General features: G+C 45.5%; 1 protein-coding gene across 1 annotated transcript in view; it reads right to left on the reverse strand.

Moving 5' to 3' along the window:
• LOC117515211 (paired box protein Pax-6-like) overlaps positions 1–21396 on the reverse strand; it is a 353676-nt gene that overhangs the window by 75832 nt on the left and 256448 nt on the right. The window contains exon 6 of the mRNA XM_034175687.1: positions 3563–3645. Within this exon, the coding sequence (XP_034031578.1) occupies positions 3563–3645 (83 nt within the window). The remainder of the gene's footprint in view (positions 1–3562; positions 3646–21396) is intronic.

The following is a 21396-nucleotide window of genomic DNA, read 5'->3' on the forward strand; positions in this document are numbered from 1 at the left end:
AGGTGCTGCACTTGCTCCCAAATCATCTCCAGGTGCTTCTGGACTTTCTCCTGAAATGGAACTGCTTCTGCCGCTGGGTCCATATTGGTTTGGCCGGAGAATTCTGTTATGGATAAGATGCGGATTGAGGAGCGGTCCAGTGTCTGACTGAACCCAGCATGAAATAATCAGAAGCAGTTCCAAAAAGAAAACACATTTATTTTATCCCTTTTGTGCTATACATGAAATACTAAATAATTAGAGTTCTGGTGAGGTGAAAAGGCGGTGCGCTCTCTCAGCGTCTTAACAGTTGGAGTCCGAACGTTCAGGACTCAGGAGTTCCGCCATCATCCCCCCCCAGGTGACTTTCCCAGACTGTACTCTGCGAAGGAGGAACAGAGATGAGATTATTCAACACTTATTACTACGAAATATTGTTTAGAGGCAAACTTATCAGCTACACGTTTAGGTCTGGTTTCAACTGCTCACAGCTAGTGGAGGATCATTAATCCGCACGCCACTGCCGTGAGGAGCACGCCAAACACTTTCCACCAATAATTACTTATAGCTGCGTATAAGACGCCAATTTACATTCACAGATAAACTTTTCAGAATATTCACCTCTGCCGTGTGCTGACAACATTTGTCTCTCACCCTCGTCCTCCTTCACAGGCGCGATGTCAGACTCTGAAACGGCCCTCAGCGTCCCCACACGGTCATCACAAGGTCGTATTCTCCGGCAATCTTATCCAACTCACTGCTGGTTTAAATGTAGCTCTTCATCACTACATTGGTACCAGCTGGAAGTCCTCAGATCTGCACGTGAACATCACAGGTGTCGTGGATTGTCCTGATAGAGAGCCGCACGAGAATGCAACAGGTGCAGCCAATCATTGTAACAAAGGAGAGAGACTCTTCTGCAGCACATTTTCCTCAGAGAACAGCCCCAAATCACCTGGGAAGGAAAATAAACACAACAACCCAACCTTGTCCAGCCAAACCCCCCCCCCAACACACAACACTGATGAATTCTGAAACCTGACTGAAACTCTTCAAATAGACCATTCCTCTGCAGATGATCAGTTAGCTGTTTTACAACTACCCTTTCAAGAATTTTTGAGAGAAAAGGAAGGTTGGAGATTGGCCTATAATTAGCTAAGATAGCTGGGTGAAGTGATGGCTTTTTAAGTAATGGTTTAATTACTGCCACCTTAAAAGCCTGTGGTACATAGCCAACTAATAAAGATAGATTGATCATATTTAAGATCGAAGCATTAATTAACTGCATTTGTTTCCCTCTGATGGCTATCGAGATGTTTCTGTTTTGCTGATATGTATGTCACGTGCCAAGAAATGCAGAGAATTGCTGAGTAAGACTTTTTCCAAAAAATCACCTGTTAACTTGCTCAGGGAGAGCAATAAAAACCATCAAAGACCAATAATTATTAGCGCATGTGCGCAGAGAGACTTACAGTCAGGAATACTTTGATGTTGTGTTACTAACTGGGATGTTAAAAACATGCGACAGGTCCTTTAAGTCTATTTTCAATGTTGTGACTTCAAGTGTTAATACCCCTACCACTAGAGCACAAATTGCATGAATGTCGTACAAATTGATATTCGAATGACACTTGGGCAATTCGTGCTGCATTCGAACTGCACTTGAACACCTCGCACAGCATTCCTACAGCAGTCGGCCCATTCATGCTTGGCTTGTGCTGAAATATACAAATGACTGTGGAGTCAGTTGTACTGCATTTGTACTGCTGTAGGAATGGACAGTCGAACGTCATTCATGCAAACCTGCTTGCATTAATGTTGTGCGAAGAGACATTCAAACTATATTTGTTCAATTCCCCACACAGCATTCGTGTGGCACTTTGGGAAATACTCCAAACTGGTGGTGTGTCATGGGTGGAGTGGGACTGGACAGGCCCGTTGTGGGACCGGGTGGAAGTGTAACACACACCTTGTGTGTGCGGCAGGGAACGATGTGATATTCAGCAGGAGCGGCCCAGAGCCTTGCAGGGCTCTCTGACACCCCCCCCATGAACAGCTGATTTCCAGAGAGAGTGAGAGAGAACGGGAAAAGAAGGCATGTGTGCGGGGGAGGAATCAAACCCAGGAACTGTCTATTCACAGCGCTTGTCCTGCCAAGGTGCCCCACCCCCCCACTTGCTTTCCACCAACACCTTGGGTGCAGCATTATGGGGTTTCATACTGTTGTTTTTGTTCCTTGTCTTTTTTTTTTTTTTTTTTGTAGGGGACAGTTTATGTCCACATTCGACTTGCCTTCTGGGTGGTCCACCTGCTGAATGCAGGTGGTTAGCAGGTGGTAAACAAAGCAAATATACTCAAAATTCTGCACAGACTAAAGTGTGAGACACACAGACACACAGCCAGGCAGGCAGGCAGACACACAAAAACATGGACATTCAGGCAAAGAAAATGTCAAACAGACAGTCAGGCATGCTAACAGTCTGGTGGACAGAAAGGCAGGCAGACAGATGGAGATGCAGATGGGTAGTCTGTGTATATACGAGGTCTGTTAGAAAAGTATCCGACAATTTTATTTTTTTCAAAAACCTGATGGATTTGAATCACGTGTGCTTGCATGAGCCAACCTTGAACCTTCGTGCGCATGCGTGAGTTTTTCACGCCTGTCGATTGGGTCATTTGCTTGTAAGCAGCCTTTGTGTGAGGATGGGTGGAGTCTCTCGTCATTTTTTTCTTTGCAAGGAAAATGGCAGAACGACTGGAGCAGCGCGACTGCATCAAATTTTGCCAGAAACTGGGCGACAGTCAGGTGGAAACCATTCTGATTATTCAGACGGCTTTCGGTGACGATCCCATGGGCATCACACAGATTAAGGAGCGGTACAACCGGTTTAAAGATGGCCACACAACGGTGGAGAGCGAGCCGCGCTCCAGGCGGCCATCAACATGCTGAAACGACCAGATCATTTCCAAAGTGAACGCTGTGTTGATGCGGGACCGTCATGTGACTATCCGAACATGATGCAACATGCTGTAACATGCCCACCTCTTCCACAATTTCTCGGATAGTCACACGACGGTCCTGCATCACCACAGCGTTCACTTTGGAAATTATCTGGTCGTTTCAGCATGTTGATGGCCGACCGGAGCAGCGACTCGCTCTCCACCGTTGTGCGCCCGTCTTTAAACCGGTTGTACCGCTCCTTAATCTGTGTGATGCCCATAGGATCATCACCGAAAGCCGTCTGAATAATCCGAATGGTTTCCACCTGGCTGTCGCCCAGTTTCTGGCAAAATTTGATCCAGTCATTCCGCCATTTTCCTTGCAAAGAAAAAAATGACGACAGACTCCACCCATCCTCACACAAAGGCTGCTTACAAGCAAATGACGCAATCGACAGGCATGAAAAAAATTCCCGCATGCGCACGAAGGTTTAAGGTTGGCTCATGCAAGCACACGTGATTCAAATCCATCAGGTTTTTTGAAAAAAATAAAAAGGTCAGATACTTTTCTAACAGACCTCATAAGTTGAACAACATAAAGATTCTAAAAAAAATGACACACACACATAAAGGTAGACAGCACCTGTATCCGGGCCTCAGGTAGATCAGTTTTATTTGCCAGGCGTTCTCGAGCAAACACATCTGGATAGTGGGTTCTCTCAAACTCTGGAACACAAATATAATGTCTGTGTTTATGGATACAAACACGTGCACAGACACTGTCCTATTATGTCAAGAATATAAAGTTTATGAAGACGTTCTGTCATTTTTGTACAAACTGTTACCACACCTACAATTTATGTAGATTTTGATTTTCTGATTACAGTTGCCTTGTTTGTCTCCTGTGAGTTTATTGTTTTAGTTGAACTTTTATCTGCAACTTGCAACTGAGCCACTTCAGTTCTCACCAACTCTGTGGCGGATTGTCCCGGTGCATTGCCGTGCCTTCACCTCAGCTTTTGTCTTGGTCTTTGCACAGGGGTTTCATGGTCGCAGTCAGTCCACCTTTCTCATATCATCTCATGGTGTGTTAACATGGTTTCACTATGTCTCATGTTTGCTGTTTCGTGGTCCCAGTCAGTCCACCTGTCTCATATCATCTCATGGTGCGTTAACATGGGTTCACTATTGGCGCTTTTCTACTTCACAAAAGTAGCACTACTCGGCACTACTCGGCTAGACTCTACTCGGTTTCACGAGGGTTAGTACCTGGTACCAGGTGCTTTTTTTAGTACCTGCTCAGGAGCAGTTCCAAGCGAGCCAAGCTGATACTAAAATGTGACGTCAGTAGGCTGCTGGCCACTGATTGGTCAGAGAATGTCGTCACTGGAAGAGTCATGAGCGCGCCGTCCGAAACGAAAATCAAAACACGCCATTTTTAAATAGTCACAGCAGCGTTACAGCGACCATCGTTTTCTTTCGTTTCACTGCGTTTTTTTTTTTGTTTTTTTTACACATAACAAAACCACACCGTGGTCTGTGGGTGAGTTGCGGACGTTTCTGTGTGGTGGATAAAGCGATCCGAAATGAGAAAATCTCCCAGTCTTTGGCCGCACTCGGCTCACCCGACATTACAGCAACTCAGACAACAGCTGAAAAAGCTTAAGTGATTACAGGACCACAACGACCGGAGCAGGTCAGACCGTAAGGGCTGGAAACGGTTCGACCGCAGGAACGCTGTTTACGGACACTGACCGGCGAGCAACGGGAGGCAGGATGACCACGACTCGGCTTTGTTAGAAGCAACGACCGGTAAGTGTTTTTGTGTCTGTAGTCTGCTTGAAAGCACCGTTTAACGTTACTTATCCCATTGGTGGGAGGCACAGTAACAAACTAAGATTGTGAGTCTAAACTTGTGTTAAAGTAACATCGTTGTCTCATGTACGCGGACACAGTGAGCTAGCTGGCTGCTAACTAGCAAGCTAGCTAACTCCGTGCTCCAAAGTATTAACTTCTGACAGAAAAACACCTAAAATCAGCAAGACAACAAACGTGTACATTTGACTCATTTAGTGTCATTACGGTGATGTTTTTTTTTTTTTAAACATGTCGCTATTTTGTGTTTTTGTTAAAGAATCCAGTTCCATAAGCGAGGAGGGTTCGACCAGCACACAGGAACGTGTCATCACAGGTAAGAATAACATGTCTCACATTACCTTAACTTTCCCAAATACGACAGGGTGACCCCCCCCACCAAAAAAAAAAAAAAAAAATCCAGAACCCATAAATATTGTAATAACCCACAAAGGTGGACCTTCCCAAAGTTTCAGTTATCTTGATCGCTTTGCAAAAAAGTCATGTTCTTTCAAAATGATGCTCCAAATGATCTGATTTGTTGGAGGACAATTTTGAAAGAACATAATTTTTATGCAAAGTGACCAAGATAACTGAAACTCTGGGGAATGATCATACAGAGACTGAAGGTTTTTTTTTTTTTTAAACTTTCTTTCCCATTTCTACCTTCATTATTGTCCAGGCAAGAGGAAAAAGGGAGCCTTTTCCAGCAGGAGAATCTGTCCATCTTGAGTGACGTTGAGGCTGAGGCTGAACTGGGTTCAGTGTGATCGACACGTCCGACTGATCCTTGAGGAAGCAACGATGGTGGATGCTGCATTTAATCAGGCATATCTTGTGCACGTGATGCATGACCGGGGCATGTGACCTGTGCCCCCAACCCAGACTACAGACACATGAAACTTTTATATAGTTTGTGTTGCTTTTTTTGTGTGTATGTATTTGCTCTTTTTTGTTGCAGTAAACAATTTGACTCATGTGACTGTATCATAATTTGTCATTTCATTCTGAGTCAACAGTAAAAAACATTTTGGTTCATTACTTGGAGCGCCTTGGGGCAACTGTTTGTTGTGATTTGGCGCTATATAAAAAAAAAAGTTGATTGATTGATTACTAAGAATTTTTAATTTGGGTTTTGCCGCTCCAGAAGACACTGCACACTACACCTGGCTGAATCTCTGGCTGGAATAATGTCTAAACTGAGATTTTACCAAATGGTATTTAACATAAACAAAAAGGTTTAGTCACGTCAGTGAAGGCACCATTACATCAAGGAATTTTGAACAACCAGTTTTACTGTCTGTTACATTTATGACCCCATTAAATGTAAAACTTATTTTACTACTGGATTATGCTTAAACAGCTTTTCAAACTGTTAGCCTTTAAATCAGTAAACCTTGGTAACTTTTACAAATCAAAATGATGTTACACAAACGTGGAGACATTTTAGCAAAAAGTACAAATTTATTCAAAATTCATAGTGAAACATAACATGATGATGATGACAAAGGTGTCCCATTCTGTGGCATGAACCATTGCAGCGGTGACTCTGAGAAAACCATCTGAAACACACACAGCATACATATTTGGATGTATATAGTGGATTTTTATTTTATTTTTTACCACTGTCGTGCGTTGCCTGTGCTGCTCCACAGCCTGTCTAGTGGATTTTTATTTTATTTTTGCACCATTGTCGTGCGTTCGCTGTTGCCGTGCGTTACTTGTGCTGCTTCATGGCCTGTCTGGTGCCTTAACTAAAGCACTCCTTCTGCTGAATCACCTCTAAATTATTTACACATTATTCACTTTGCGTGTTTTTAGGAATCCACTAGGTTGCGTAGCTACTAGCTTTTAGCCGGTTTAGCATGGCGGCTTCTCCTGTCTCTCCCGTACTTTTCTGCTCTGGGTGTGAAATGTTTAGTTATTCCTCGGCCTCCTTTAGCAGTAACGGTACTTGTAATAAGTGCAGCTTATTCGTAGCTTTGGAGGCCAGGCTGGGCGAATTGGAGACTCGGCTCCGCACCGTGGAAAATTCTACAGCTAACCAGGCCCCTGTAGTCGGTGCGGACCAAGGTAGCTTAGCCACCGTTAGTTCCCCCCTGGCGGATCCCGGGCAGTCGGGAAAGCAGGCTGACTGGGTGACTGTGAGGAGGAAGCGTAGCCCTAAACAGAAGCCCCGTGTACACCGTCAACCCGTTCACATCTCTAACCGTTTTTCCCCACTCGACGATACACTCGCCGAGGATCAAACTCTGGTTATTGGCGACTCTGTTTTGAGAAATGTGAAGTTAGCGACACCAGCAACCATTGTCAATTGTCTTCCGGGGGCCAGAGCAGGCGACATTGAAGGAAATTTGAAATTGCTGGCTAAGGCTAAGCGTAAATTTGGTAAGATTGTAATTCACGTCGGCAGTAATGACACTCGGTTACGCCAATCGGAGGTCACTAAAATTAACATTAAATCGGTGTGTAACTTTGCAAAAACAATGTCGGACTCTGTAGTTTTCTCTGGGCCCCTCCCCAATCAGACCGGGAGTGACATGTTTAGCCGCATGTTCTCCTTGAATTGCTGGCTGTCTGAGTGGTGTCCAAAAAATGAGGTGGGCTTCATTGATAATTGGCAAAGCTTCTGGGGAAAACCTGGTCTTGTTAGGAGAGACGGCATCCATCCCACTTTAGATGGAGCAGCTCTCAATTCTAGAATTTTCTTGGATCCTCCAAACTGTGACTGTCTAGCGTTGGGACCAGGAGGCAGAGCTGTGGTCTTATACACCTCTCTGCAGCTTCTCTCCCCCTGCCATCCCCTCATTACCCCATCCCCGTAGAGACGGTGCCTGCTCCCAGACCACCAATAACCAGCAAAAATCTATTTAAGCAAAAAAATTCAAAAAGAAAAAATAATATAGCACCTTCAACTGCACCACAGACTAAAACAGTTAAATGTGGTCTATTAAACATTAGGTCTCTCTCTCTTCTAAGTCCCTGTTGGTAAATGATATAATAATTGATCAACGTATTGATTTATTCTGCCTAACAGAAACCTGGTTACAGCAGGATGAATATGTTAGTTTAAATGAGTCAACACCCCCGAGTCACACTAACTGTCAGAATGCTCGTAGTACGGGCCGGGGCGGAGGATTAGCAGCAATCTTCCATTCCAGCTTATTAATTAATCAAAACCTAGACAGAGCTTTAATTCATTTGAAAGCTTGTCTCTTAGTCTTTTCCATCCAAATTGGAAGTCCCAAAAACCAGTTTTATTTGTTATTATCTATCGTCCACCTGGTCGTTACTGTGTGTTTCTCTGTGAATTTTCAGACCTTCTGTCTGACTTAGTGCTTAGCTCAGATAAGATACTTATAGTGGGCGATTTTAACATCCACACAGATGCTGAGAATGACAGCCTCAACACTGCATTTAATCTATTATTAGACTCTATTGGCTTTGCTCAAAAAGTAAATGAGTCCACCCACCACTTTAATCATATCTTAGATCTTGTTTTGACTTATGGTATGGAAATAGAAGACTTAACAGTATTCCCTGAAAACTCCCTTCTGTCTGATCATTTTTTAATAACATTTACCCTGATGGACTACCCTGCAGTGGGGAATAAGTTTCATTACACTAGAAGTCTTTCAGAAAGCGCTGTAACTAGGTTTAAGGATATGATTCCTTCTTTATGTTCTCTATTGTCATATACCAACACAGAGCAGAGTAGCTACCTAAACTCTGTAAGGGAGTTAGAGTATCTCGTCAATAGTTTTACATCCTCATTGAAGACAACTTTGGATGCTGTAGCTCCGCTGAAAAAGAGCGCTTTAAATCAGAAGTGTCTGACTCCGTGGTATAACTCACAAACTCGTAGCTTAAAGCAGATAACCCGTAAGTTGGAGAGGAAATGGCGTCTCACTAATTTAGAAGATCTTCACTTAGCCTGGAAAAAGAGTTTGTTGCTCTATAAAAAAGCCCTCCGTAAAGCTAGGACATCTTTCTACTCATCACTAATTGAAGAAAATAAGAACAACCCCAGGTTTCTTTTCAGCACTGTAGCCAGGCTGACAAAGAGTCAGAGCTCTATTGAGCTGAGTATTCCATTAACTTTAACTAGTAATGACTTCATGACTTTCTTTGCTAACAAAATTTTGACTATTAGAGAAAAAATTACTCATAACCATCCCAAAGACGTATCGTTATCTTTGGCTGCTTTCAGTGATGCCGGTATTTGGTTAGACTCTTTCTCTCCGATTGTTCTGTCTGAGTTATTTTCATTAGTTACTTCATCCAAACCATCAACATGTTTATTAGACCCCATTCCTGCCAGGCTGCTCAAGGAAGTCCTACCATTATTTAATGCTTCAATCTTAAATATGATCAACTTATCTTTGTTAGTTGGCTATGTACCACAGGCTTTTAAGGTGGCAGTAATTAAACCATTACTTAAAAAGCCATCACTTGACCCAGCTATTTTAGCTAATTATAGGCCAATCTCCAACCTTCCTTTTCTCTCAAAGATTCTTGAGAGGGTAGTTGTAAAACAGCTAACTGATCACCTGCAGAGGAATGGTCTATTTGAAGAGGTTCAGTCAGGTTTTAGAATTCATCATAGTACAGAAACAGCATTAGTGAAGGTTACAAATGATCTTCTTATGGCTTCGGACAGTGGACTTATCTCTGTGCTTGTTCTGTTGGACCTCAGTGCTGCTTTTGATACTGTTGACCATAAAATTTTATTACAGAGATTAGAGCATGTCATAGGTATTAAAGGCACTGCGCTGCGGTGGTTTGAATCATATTTGTCTAATAGATTACAGTTTGTTCATGTAAATGTGGAATCTTCTTCACAGACTAAAGTTAATTATGGAGTTCCACAAGGTTCTGTGCTAGGACCAATTTTATTCACTTTATACATGCTTCCCTTAGGCAGTATTATTAGACGGTATTGCTTAAATTTTCATTGTTACGCAGATGATACCCAGCTTTATCTATCCATGAAGCCAGAGGACACACACCAATTAGCTAAACTGCATGATTGTCTTACAGACATAAAGACATGGATGACCTCTAATTTCCTGCTTTTAAACTCAGATAAAACTGAAGTTATTGTACTTGGCCCCACAAATCTTAGAAGCATGGCATTTCCCTGACCTCTAGTAATACTGTGAGAAATCTTGGAGTCATTTTTGATCAGGATATGTCATTCAAAGCGCATATTAAACAAATATGTAGGACTGCCTTTTTGCATTTACGCAATATCTCTAAAATCAGAAAGGTCTTGTCTCAGAGTGATGCTGAAAAACTAATTCATGCATTTATTTCCTCTAGGCTGGACTATTGTAATTCTTTATTATCAGGTTGTCCTAAAAGTTCCCTAAAAAGCCTTCAGTTAATTCAAAATGCTGCAGCTAGAGTACTGACGGGGACTAGCAGGAGAGAGCATATCTCACCCGTGTTGGCCTCTCTTCATTGGCTTCCTGTTAATTCTAGAATAGAATTTAAAATTCTTCTTCTTACTTATAAGGTTTTGAATAATCAGGTCCCATCTTATCTTAGGGACCTCGTAGTACCATATCACCCTAATAGAGCGCTTCGCTCTCAGACTGCAGGCTTACTTGTAGTTCCTAGGGTTTGTAAGAGTAGAATGGGAGGCAGAGCCTTCAGCTTTCAGGCTCCTCTCCTGTGGAACCAGCTCCCAATTCAGATCAGGGAGACAGATACCCTCTCTACTTTTAAGATTAGGCTTAAAACTTTCCTTTTCGCTAAGGCTTATAGTTGCATAGTGGCAAGGTTCCTGGGGTGGATGAAATCCATCCTGAGTACCTTAAGTCTCTAGATGTTGTGGGACTGTCTTGGCTGACATGCCTCTGCAACATCGCATGGCGATTGGAGACAGTGCCTCTGGATTGGCAGACCGGGGTGGTGGTCCCTCTGTTTAAGAAGGGGGACCGGAGGGTGTGTTCCAACTATAGGGGGATCACACTCCTCAGCTTCCCCAGTAAGGTCTATTCCAGAGTACTGGAGAGGAGAATTCGACCGCTGGTCGAACCTCGGATTCAGGAGGAGCAGTGTGGTTTATGTCCTGGTTGCAGCACACTGGACCAGCTCTACACGCTCCATCGGGTGCTCGAGGGTTCATGGGAGTTCGCCCAACCAGTCCACATGTGTTTTGTGGATCTGGAGAAGGCGTTCGACCGTGTCCCTCGGGGCACCCTGTGGGGAGTGCTTCGGGAGTACGGGGTCCAGGGTCCTTTGCTAAGGGCTATCCGGTCCCTGTACGACCGCAGCAGGAGCTTGGTTCGCATTGTCGGTAGTAAGTCAAACCTGTTTCCAGTGCACATTGGCCTCCGCCAGGGCTGCCCTTTGTCACCAGTTCTGTTAATTATTTTATGGACAGAATTTCTAGGCGCAGCCAGGGTGTAGAAGGGGTCTGGTTTGGGAACCACAGAATCTCGTCTCTGCTGTTTGCGGACGATGTGGTTCTGTTGGCTTCGTCAAATCAGGACCTTCGGCGTGCACTGGGGCGGTTTGCGGCCGAGTGTGAGGCGTCCGGGATGGAGATCAGCACCTCCAGGTCCGAGGCCATGGTTCTCGACCGGAAGGGGGTGCTTTGCCCTCTTCAGGTCGGTGGGGTGTCCTTGCCTTAAGTGGAGGAGTTTAGGTATCTCGGGGTCTTGTTCGCGAGTGGGGGACGGGTGGAGCGTGGGATCAGTGGACAGATCGGTGCAGCGTCTGCAGTGGTGCGGTCGCTGTGTCGGACCGTCGTGGTGAAAGGAGAGCTGAGTAGGGGGGCAAAGTTCTCGATTTACCGATCGATCTACGTTCCAATCCTCACCTATGGTCATGAGATTTGGCTCATGACCGAAAGAACGAGATCGCGAGTACAAGCGGCCGAGATGAGTTTCCTCCGCAGGGTGGCTGGGCACTCCCTTAGAGATAGGGTGAGGAGCTCGGTCACTTGGGAGGAGCTCGGAGTCGAGCCGCTGCTCCTCCACATCGAAAGGAGTCAGTTGAGGTGGCTCGGGCATCTTTTCCGGATGCCCCCTGGACGCCTCGCTGGAGAGGTGTTCCGGGCCCATCCCACTGGGAGGAGGCCCCGGGGACACGCTGGAGGGACTATATCTCTTGGCTGGCTTGGGAATGCCTTGGGGTTCCCCCGGAGGAGCTGGAGGAGGTGTGTGTGGATTGGGAGGTCTGGGCTGCTTTGCTTGAGCTGCTGCTCCCGCGACCCAACTCCGGATAAAGCGGAAGAAAATGGATGGATGGATGTCCGTAAACGCACAAACTCCCACATTTGAGATTTAACAATAAGTTATCAAAGCAAGTTACTTTGGTAAAAAAAGTATTGACATTAACAGGTTTATTGCTCTCAGAAATGTGTCTTTATTCACAGATCAAGTCACTGACGTCAAAACAAAATGGAGCAAAGTGTGACTTAAGGCATGATAGGTGCTGTAATTAATCTAAAATAACGCTTTATTTTGACAGCCACAATTTTAATAGTTAATAGTGACAGCCTGATTTGAAGATACAGGCTGTTGGAATACCTGCTGGGCATTGCTGCCTGACGCACCTCCACCAGTGCACTCTATGAGCTCTTACGAAAGGGATGGGAGGTCTCGCTGGGACAGGAGGTTTGCTGTTGGCCTGTTGTCTGCATGCCTCTGCCACCTCTGCCAGCTTTTTCAGCACCAGATCATACCGCCACCTGTAGCAGCCTTGAGATAGTGCGGCCTTGCAGCCTGAGAGGATATGTTGGAGGCCTGCATTGATGGTGTTGCACAGGGGGCAGCTTTCTTCCGTACCAAACCATAAGTGGAGGTTTCAGGGACAAGGCAGGGTGTCATCGGTGGCCCTGATAAGGAAGCTGAGTCTGGCCTGGCGGATCTTCCACAGGTCAGCCCATGACATGGGCCTTTCTGTGATGCCTTCCCAAGTCATCCAGCCTCCTTGACGGCTTTGAGTCACCGCTTTGACACGTAGCCGGTCTTGCTCCATCCTTGCCACCTCTGCCACCACCATGGCTCTTCTTTGTTTCTTGGAAGCTTTGGACCAGAAGATGGGGGCCTCGCCTCTGCCCAACCCTGCTCAACCCTCCTGGACTCGTCCAATGACCTCCCGGTGTTTCAACCTGCTGATGGCCATGTCAACCTCCTCGTGGGCTTTCCACTTCCTCCCTGTTCGCACTTGAGAGCCAGCTGCTCTCACTAGCTGGTCAGTGGAATCCCTTAGCTCCAGCACCAGTCGGGCCTTTTCCTGCCTGTATCCCTGGCTGATGGATTGAAAAGGCAGTTGCAGCGTGTTCCTCCTGAATAGCCCCACGTCTGAAAGGCATCTCGGCAGTCCCAGCCACTTCTTGATGTACAGGTTTGCTAATCTGTCCATCTTATCTGCCACTGACGAGGGGACTTCACACATTTTCAGCTTCCACATCACCCTTGGATACAGCATGAGTTGGTAGATCCATACTTTGTACTTGCCAGGGAGCTGGCTCTCGCTGATCCTTGCCAAGCCATCGGCAAGCTGCTTCCTCACTGCATCCCCCATCTGCTTGTCGGAGAGGTCTGCTGTATAGGTCTGCCCGAGGCTGCGGACGGGTTGGCTAGCCAGTAACGAGATCTCCTCGCCACCTGCGACAAAGATGGTATAGTCGCTCCTGACCCTTTCCTTAGGAACAGGCTACATGACTTCGCAGGTTGATTTTCATTCTTGCCCAGCCCACAAGCTCGCCGATCCACGTCAGCAGTCTCACCGTGCATGCTGCTGTCTGGAGGATGGTGGTGACATCGTCAATATAGCCTCTCACTGGTGGCAGCCTTTGTCCAGATGGTAATTTCACCCCTCCCACCATCTTCCTTGCCCCTATGAGGATGATCTCAAAGGCTGGGGGAGATGGGGGAGATTGAACATCCCATAGCAATACCAACTTCCTGTCGTTGCCAGCTTGTGATGAAATCTTGATGGGTACAGCACATCTGAAGGTCTGTGAAGTAGCTTGACACCAGGGTGCGAATGCAGATGCAGATGGGGATATAGAAGAATTCCAGGGCAAATTCGATGAGTTGGTGGGGGACTGACCCGTATGCATTGGCGAGATCTAGCCAAACTACATGCAGGTCACTTTTCTCTCTTTTTGCTCGCTGGATCTACTCCCATATTACAGCCAAGTGTTCCACGCACCCTGGGAAGCCTGGCAGCCCGGCCTTCTGGCAGCTAGTGTCAATGTACCCGTTGTTTGTGAGGTAGCTGGTCAACCTCTTGCCAAGGATGGCAAAGAAGATCTTGCCTTCGACGTTCAGGAGTGCAATACTTCTGAACTGGCCAATGGTGGTGGAATTCGCCTCCTTTGGGATGAAGACAGTGGCTGCTCTTTGCCACTCTGACGGGATGACTTGGTTGTTCCAGGCCACTCTCAGGAGCGTCCATAAGTGTTTCAGGACCCCTGGGCAGTGCTTATACAACCTATAGGGTATCACATTGCGGCCTGGGGCTGAGGCTGCTCTTGCTTTCCGAACAACCTCTACTGCCTCACTGAGCTTGGGCAGAGCAACGTCAAAAAGGTGAGATGGTGGAACTGGGCGAGGAACATACCCTGGTAGTCCAAGCGGGGTTTGTCTCACTGGGTCGCTGTAGAGTTCCTTGAGGTAATTCTCCAGCTCTGACTGACTGATCTCCAGCGTCCCGCTCCTCTTATCCTCAAGCAGCCGTCTTGCATGCTGGTAGGGGTTCCTAAAGAAGCTGCTTCTCTCCTTCTCCTTCCGCCTTCTACGCCTGCGGATGTGCTCTGCCCTCCATAGGCTGGCGATGCTCTCTTTCACCTCCTCCCACAGTGGCTTCAGGCCCTCCTTCTCCTCTGGGTTCGCCTTCCTCCACTGCTTTCGAAGGTGACGCCCCCTCTTCACCAGTGCCTCGATCTCCCTCTCCCTCCTCCCCTTCTGCTTTGGGCCAGCGCTCTGCTTCGCTGCCAGTATCCCGAACCTGCCTCTGCATTCCTCATACAGTATATCCCCAATCCTGTTCAGCTTGGTCTCCACCTGTCCATGTAATGAGTGTTCCAGGATGACGCTGAGGTCCTTGTCCAGCTGCTGCCAAACTGCTGTCTCATTCGCTTTAGGCCATTTGGGTGGTTGGCTCTCACTGCGGTATTGTATCACTTCCTGTTCCGGAGCACAGCGGTGTTTTTCTGTATCTGTTAGCTGTTTAATCTGCGCAGTTAGATTGATCTAGTTATCTAGATTACGATTTGTTTCACAGTGTAATCATCACGTGCCTTAACTAAAGCACTCCTTCTGCTGAATCACCTCTAAATTATTTACACATTATTCACTTTGCGTGTTTTTAGGAATCCGCTAGCTTAGCGCAGCTACTAGCTCTTAGCCGATTTAGCATGGCGGCTTCTCCTGTCTCTCCCGCACTTTTCTGCTCTGGGTGTGAAATGTTTAGTTATTCCTCGGCCTCCTTTAGCAGTAACGGTACTTGTAATAAGTGTAGCTTAGTCATAGCTTTGGAGGCCAGGCTGGGCGAATTGGAGACTCGGCTCCGCACCTTGGAAAATTCTACAGCTAGCCAGGCCCCTGTAGTCGGTGCGGACCAAGGTAGCTTAGCCGCCGTTAGTTACCCCCTGGCAGATCCCGAGCAGCCGGGAAAGCAGGCCGACTGGGTGACTGTGAGGAGGAAGCGTAGCCCTAAACAGAAGCCCCGTGTACACCGCCAACCCGTTCACATTTCTAACCGTTTTTCCCCACTCGACGACACACCCGCTGAGGATCAAACTCTGGTTATTGGCGACTCTGTTTTGAGAAATGTGAAGTTAGCGACACTAGCAACCACGTCGGCAGTAATGACACCTGGTTACGCCAATCGGAGGTCACTAAAATTAACATTGAATCGGTGTGTAACTTTGCAAAAACAATGTTGGACTCTGTAGTTTTCTCTGGGCCCCTCCCCAATCGGACCGGGAGTGACATGTTTAGCCGCATGTTCTCCTTGAATTGCTGGCTGTCTGAGTGGTGTCCAAAAAATGAGGTGGGCTTCATAGATAATTGGCAAAGCTTCTGGGGAAAACCTGGTCTTGTTAGGAGAGACGGCATCCATCCCACTTTGGATGGAGCAGCTCCCATTTCTAGAAATCTGGCCAATTTTCTTAAATCCTCCAAACTGTGACTATCCAGGGTTGGGACCAGGAAGCAGAGTTGTAGTCTTACACACCTCTCTGCAGCTTCTCTCCCCCTGCCATCCCCTCATTACCCCATCCCCGTAGAGACTGTGCCTGCTCCCAGACTACCAATAACCAGCAAAAATCTATTTAAGCATAAAAATTCAAAAAGAAAAAATAATATAGCACCTTCAACTGCACCACAGACTAAAACAGTTAAATGTGGTCTATTAAACATTAGGTCTCTCTCTTCTAAGTCCCTGTTGGTAAATGATCAGCCATCAGGGAGCTTACAGAGGAGGTGGAGAAGGGCAGCTTCTGGCTATGGCTAAGGAGGAGAGATAGGGGGTGGGGGCAGAACACCTAGGGCATCAGCAGGGGGTGGCAGGTGAAGACACCTGCCATCGCTCCACCACCAAGAGATGTACTGGGGTTAAAGGAACGAAACATCGGTGACTGGTGGTCCCCAGCTGATGACGCGTTCCTGCCCATAGGTGTATGGGAGAGCACACTTGCATAGAGTGCACTGGTGGAGGTGCATCAGGCAGCAATGCCCAGCAGGTATTCCAACAGCCTGTATCTTCAAATCTCAACCTGGAGACATCCAGTGACTACCGTGAAAGGGCAGTTGGCATCCAGGAAAAACTGGAGGACAGCCAGGAAAGACTGGATGACTGCAGGAAAGTCTGCATCTGGGGGTGGCAGGCTAGTTACCTTACCCACCAGTCACAAGGGACACCCTAAATAACTATGAAGATGAATAAAGGAAAACAATCAATCAATTTTTTTATATAGCGCCAAATCACAACAAACAGTTGCCCCAAGGCGCTTTATATTGTAAGACAAGGCCATACAATAATTATGTAAAACCCCAACGGTCAAAACGACCCCCTGTGAGCAAGCACTTGGCTACAGTGGGAAGGAAAAACTCCCTTTTAACAGGAAGAAACCTCCAGCAGAACCAGGCTCAGGGAGGGGCAGTCTTCTGCTGGGACTGGTTGGGGCTGAAAACAACCTGAAGGCTCTTTGAGAGGCGGGGTGGAAGAAGGGCCAAACCAGACAGACTCTTTGGCAATGACTGGAACGGACACAGGCAACGAGTGTAGGATCATGAGAAGATGCAGGTGCGGATGGGAAAAGGTGACCACCCTTCAGGGGGCTAAGGATTAACCAGGGAAGGAGGAAGTGTGAGGAGGGAGCCTGAAAGCAACATTGCTCTGCAGCTGCAGGTCAGACAAAAGGAACCCAGAGCCAGGTCGCAAACCACAGAGCTGAGGGATCCAACATTGCGGAGGGAAGGCAGGTGGTAGAGGTAGGAGGGACCGTGGTGGACCCTGATTTGTCTGAAGGTGGCGCTGATAACATCCCCAGAACACCAACTGACCCCAGAACACCAGTACATCTAGACACCCAAGAACCAGGACTGAGGATGGAAAAGAAAGATCCAGGGTGAAGGCAACCAGTCAAATCAATCAATCAATCAATTTTTTTTATATAGCACCAAATCACAACAAACAGTTGCCCCAAGGCGCTTTATATTGTAAGGCAAGGCCATACAATAATTATGTAAAACCCCAACGGTCAAAACGACCCCCTGTGAGCAAGCACTTGGCTACAGTGGGAAGGAAAAACTCCCTTTAACAGGAAGAAACCTCCAGCAGAACCAGGCTCAGGGAGGGGCAGTCTTCTGCTGGGACTGGTTGGGGCTGAGGGAGAGAACCAGGAAAAAGACATGCTGTGGAGGGGAGCAGAGATCGATCACTAATGATTAAATGCAGAGTGGTGCATACAGAGCAAAAAGAGAAAGAAACTGTGCATCATGGGAACCCCCCAGCAGTCTACGTCTATAGCAGCATAACTAAGGGATGGTTCAGGGTCACCTGATCCAGCCCTAACTATAAGCTTTAGCAAAAAGGAAAGTTTTAAGCCTAATCTTAAAAGTAGAGAGGGTGTCTGTCTCCCTGATCTGAATTGGGAGCTGGTTCCACAGGAGAGGAGCCTGAAAGCTGAAGGCTCTGCCTCCCATTCTACTCTTACAAACCCTAGGAACTACAAGTAAGCCTGCAGTCTGAGAGCGAAGCGCTCTATTGGGGTGATATTGTACTACGAGGTCCCTAAGATAAGATGGGACCTGATTATTCAAAACCTTATAAGTAAGAAGAAGAATTTTAAATTCTATTCTAGAATGAACAGGAAGCCAATGAAGAGAGGCCAATATGGGTGAGATATGCTCTCTCCTTCTAGTCCCCGTCAGTACTCTAGCTGCAGCATTTTGAATTAACTGAAGGCTTTTCAGGGAACTTTTAGGACAACCTGATAATAATGAATTACAATAGTCCAGCCTAGAGGAAATAAATGCATGAATTAGTTTTTCAGCATCACTCTGAGACAAGACCTTTCTGATTTTAGAGATATTGCGTAAATGCAAAAAAGCAGTCCTACATATTTGTTTAATATGTGCTTTGAATGACATATCCTGATCAAAAATGACTCCAAGATTTCTCACAGTATTACTAGAGGTCAGGGTAATGCCATCCACAGTAAGGATCTGGTTAGACACCATGTTTCTAAGATTTGTGGGGCCAAGTACAATAACTTCAGTTTTATCTGAGTTTAAAAGCAGGAAATTAGAGGTCATCCATGTCTTTATGTCTGTAAGACAATCCTGCAGTTTAGCTAATTGGTGTGTGTCCTCTGGCTTCATGGATAGATAAAGCTGGGTATCATCTGCGTAACAATGAAAATTTAAGCAATACCGTCTAATAATACTGCCTAAGGGAAGCATGTATAAAGTGAATAAAATTGGTCCTAGCACAGAACCTTGTGGAACTCCATAATTAACTTTAGTCTCTGAAGAAGAGTCCCCATTTACATGAACAAATTGTAATCTATTAGACAAATATGATTCAAACCACCGCAGCGCAGTGCCTTTAATACCTATGGCATGCTCTAATCTCTGTAATAAAATTTTATGGTCAACAGTATCAAAAGCAGCACTGAGGTCTAACAGAACAAGCACAGAGATGAGTCCACTGTCCAAGGCCATAACAAGATCATTTGTAACCTTCACTAATGCTGTTTCTGTACTATGATGAATTCTAACACCTGACTGAAACTCTTCAAATAGACCATTCCTCTGCAGATGATCAGTTAGCTGTTTTACAACTACCCTTTCAAGAATTTTTGAGAGAAAAGGAAGGTTGGAGATTGGCCTATAATTAGCTAAGATAGCTGGGTCAAGTGATGGCTTTTTAAGTAATGGTTTAATTACTGCCACCTTAAAAGCCTGTGGTACATAGCCAACTAACAAAGATAGATTGATCATATTTAAGATCGAAGCATTAAATAATGGTAGGGCTTCCTTGAGCAGCCTGGTAGGAATGGGGTCTAATAAACATGTTGATGGTTTGGATGAAGTAACTAATGAAAATAACTCAGACAGAACAATCGGAGAGAAAGAGTCTAACCAAATACCGGCATCACTGAAAGCAGCCAAAGATAACGATACGTCTTTGGGATGGTTATGAGTAATTTTTTCTCTAATAGTTAAAATTTTGTTAGCAAAGAAAGTCATGAAGTCATTACTAGTTAAAGTTAATGGAATACTCAGCTCAATAGAGCTCTGACTCTTTGTCAGCCTGGCTACAGTGCTGAAAAGAAACCTGGGGTTGTTCTTATTTTCTTCAATTAGTGATGAGTAGAAAGATGTCCTAGCTTTACGGAGGGCTTTTTTTTATAGAGCAACAGACTCTTTTTCCAGGCTAAGTGAAGATCTTCTAAATTAGTGAGACGCCATTTCCTCTCCAACTTACGGGTTATCTGCTTTAAGCTACGAGTTTGTGAGTTATACCACGGAGTCAGGCACTTCTGATTTAAAGCTCTCTTTTTTAGAGGAGCTACAGCATCCAAAGTTGTCTTCAATGAGGATGTAAAACTATTGACGAGATACTCTATCTCCCTTACAGAGTTTAGGTAGCTACTCTGCACTGTGTTGGTATATGGCATTAGAGAACATAAAGAAGGAATCATATCCTTAAACCTAGTTACAGCGCTTTCTGAAAGACTTCTAGTGTAATGAAACTTATTCCCCACTGCTGGGTAGTCCATCAGAGTAAATGTAAATGTTATTAAGAAATGATCAGACAGAAGGGAGTTTTCAGGGAATACTGTTAAGTCTTCTATTTCCATACCATAAGTCAGAACAAGATCTAAGATATGATTAAAGTGGTGGGTGGACTCATTTACTTTTTGAGCAAAGCCAATAGAGTCTAATAATAGATTAAATGCAGTGTTGAGGCTGTCATTCTCAGCATCTGTGTGGATGTTAAAATCGCCCACTATAATTATCTTATCTGAGCTAAGCACTAAGTCAGACAAAAGGTCTGAAAATTCACAGAGAAACTCACAGTAACAACCAGGTGGACGATAGATAATAACAAATAAAACTGGTTTTTGGGACTTCCAATTTGGATGGACAAGACTAAGAGTCAAGCTTTCAAATGAATTAAAGCTCTGTCTGGGTTTTTGATTAATTAATAAGCTGGAATGGAAGATTGCTGCTAATCCTCCGCCCCGGCCCGTGCTACGAGCATTCTGACAGTTAATGTGACTCCGGGGTGTTGACTCATTTAAACTAACATATTCATCCTGCTGTAACCAGGTTTCTGTAAGGCAGAATAAATCAATATGTTGATCAATTATTATATCATTTACCAACAGGGACTTAGAAGAGAGAGACCTAATGTTTAATAGACCACATTTAACTGTTTTAGTCTGTGGTGCAGTTGAAGGTGCTATATTATTTTTTCTTTTTGAATTTTTATGCTTAAATAGATTTTTGCTGGTTATTGGTAGTCTGGGAGCAGGCACCGTCTCTATGGGGATGGGGTAATGAGGGGATGGCAGGGGGAGAGAAGCTGCAGAGAGGTGTGTAAGACTACAACTCTGCTTCCTGGTCCCAACCCTGGATAGTCACGGTTTGGAGGATTTAAGAAAATTGGCCAGATTTCTAGAAATGAGAGCTGCTCCATCCAAAGTGGGATGGATGCCGTCTCTCCTAACAAGACCAGGTTTTCCCCAGAAGCTTTGCCAATTATCTATGAAGCCCACCTCATTTTTTGGACACCACTCAGACAGCCAGCAATTCAAGGAGAACATGCGGCTAAACATGTCACTCCCGGTCTGATTGGGGAGGGGCCCAGAGAAAACTACAGAGTCCGACATTGTTTTTGCAAAGTTACACACCGATTTAATGTTAATTTTAGTGACCTCCGATTGGCGTAACCGGGTGTCATTACTGCCGACGTGAATTACAATCTTACCAAATTTACGCTTAGCCTTAGCCAGCAGTTTCAAATTTCCTTCAATGTCGCCTGCTCTGGCCCCCGGAAGACAATTGACTATGGTTGCTGGTGTCGCTAACTTCACATTTCGCAAAACAGTCGCCAATAACCAGAGTTTGATCCTCGGCGGGT

This window comes from Thalassophryne amazonica, chromosome 8 (genome assembly GCF_902500255.1).
Source record: "Thalassophryne amazonica chromosome 8, fThaAma1.1, whole genome shotgun sequence".
NCBI classification, from domain to species: Eukaryota; Metazoa; Chordata; class Actinopteri; order Batrachoidiformes; family Batrachoididae; genus Thalassophryne; species Thalassophryne amazonica.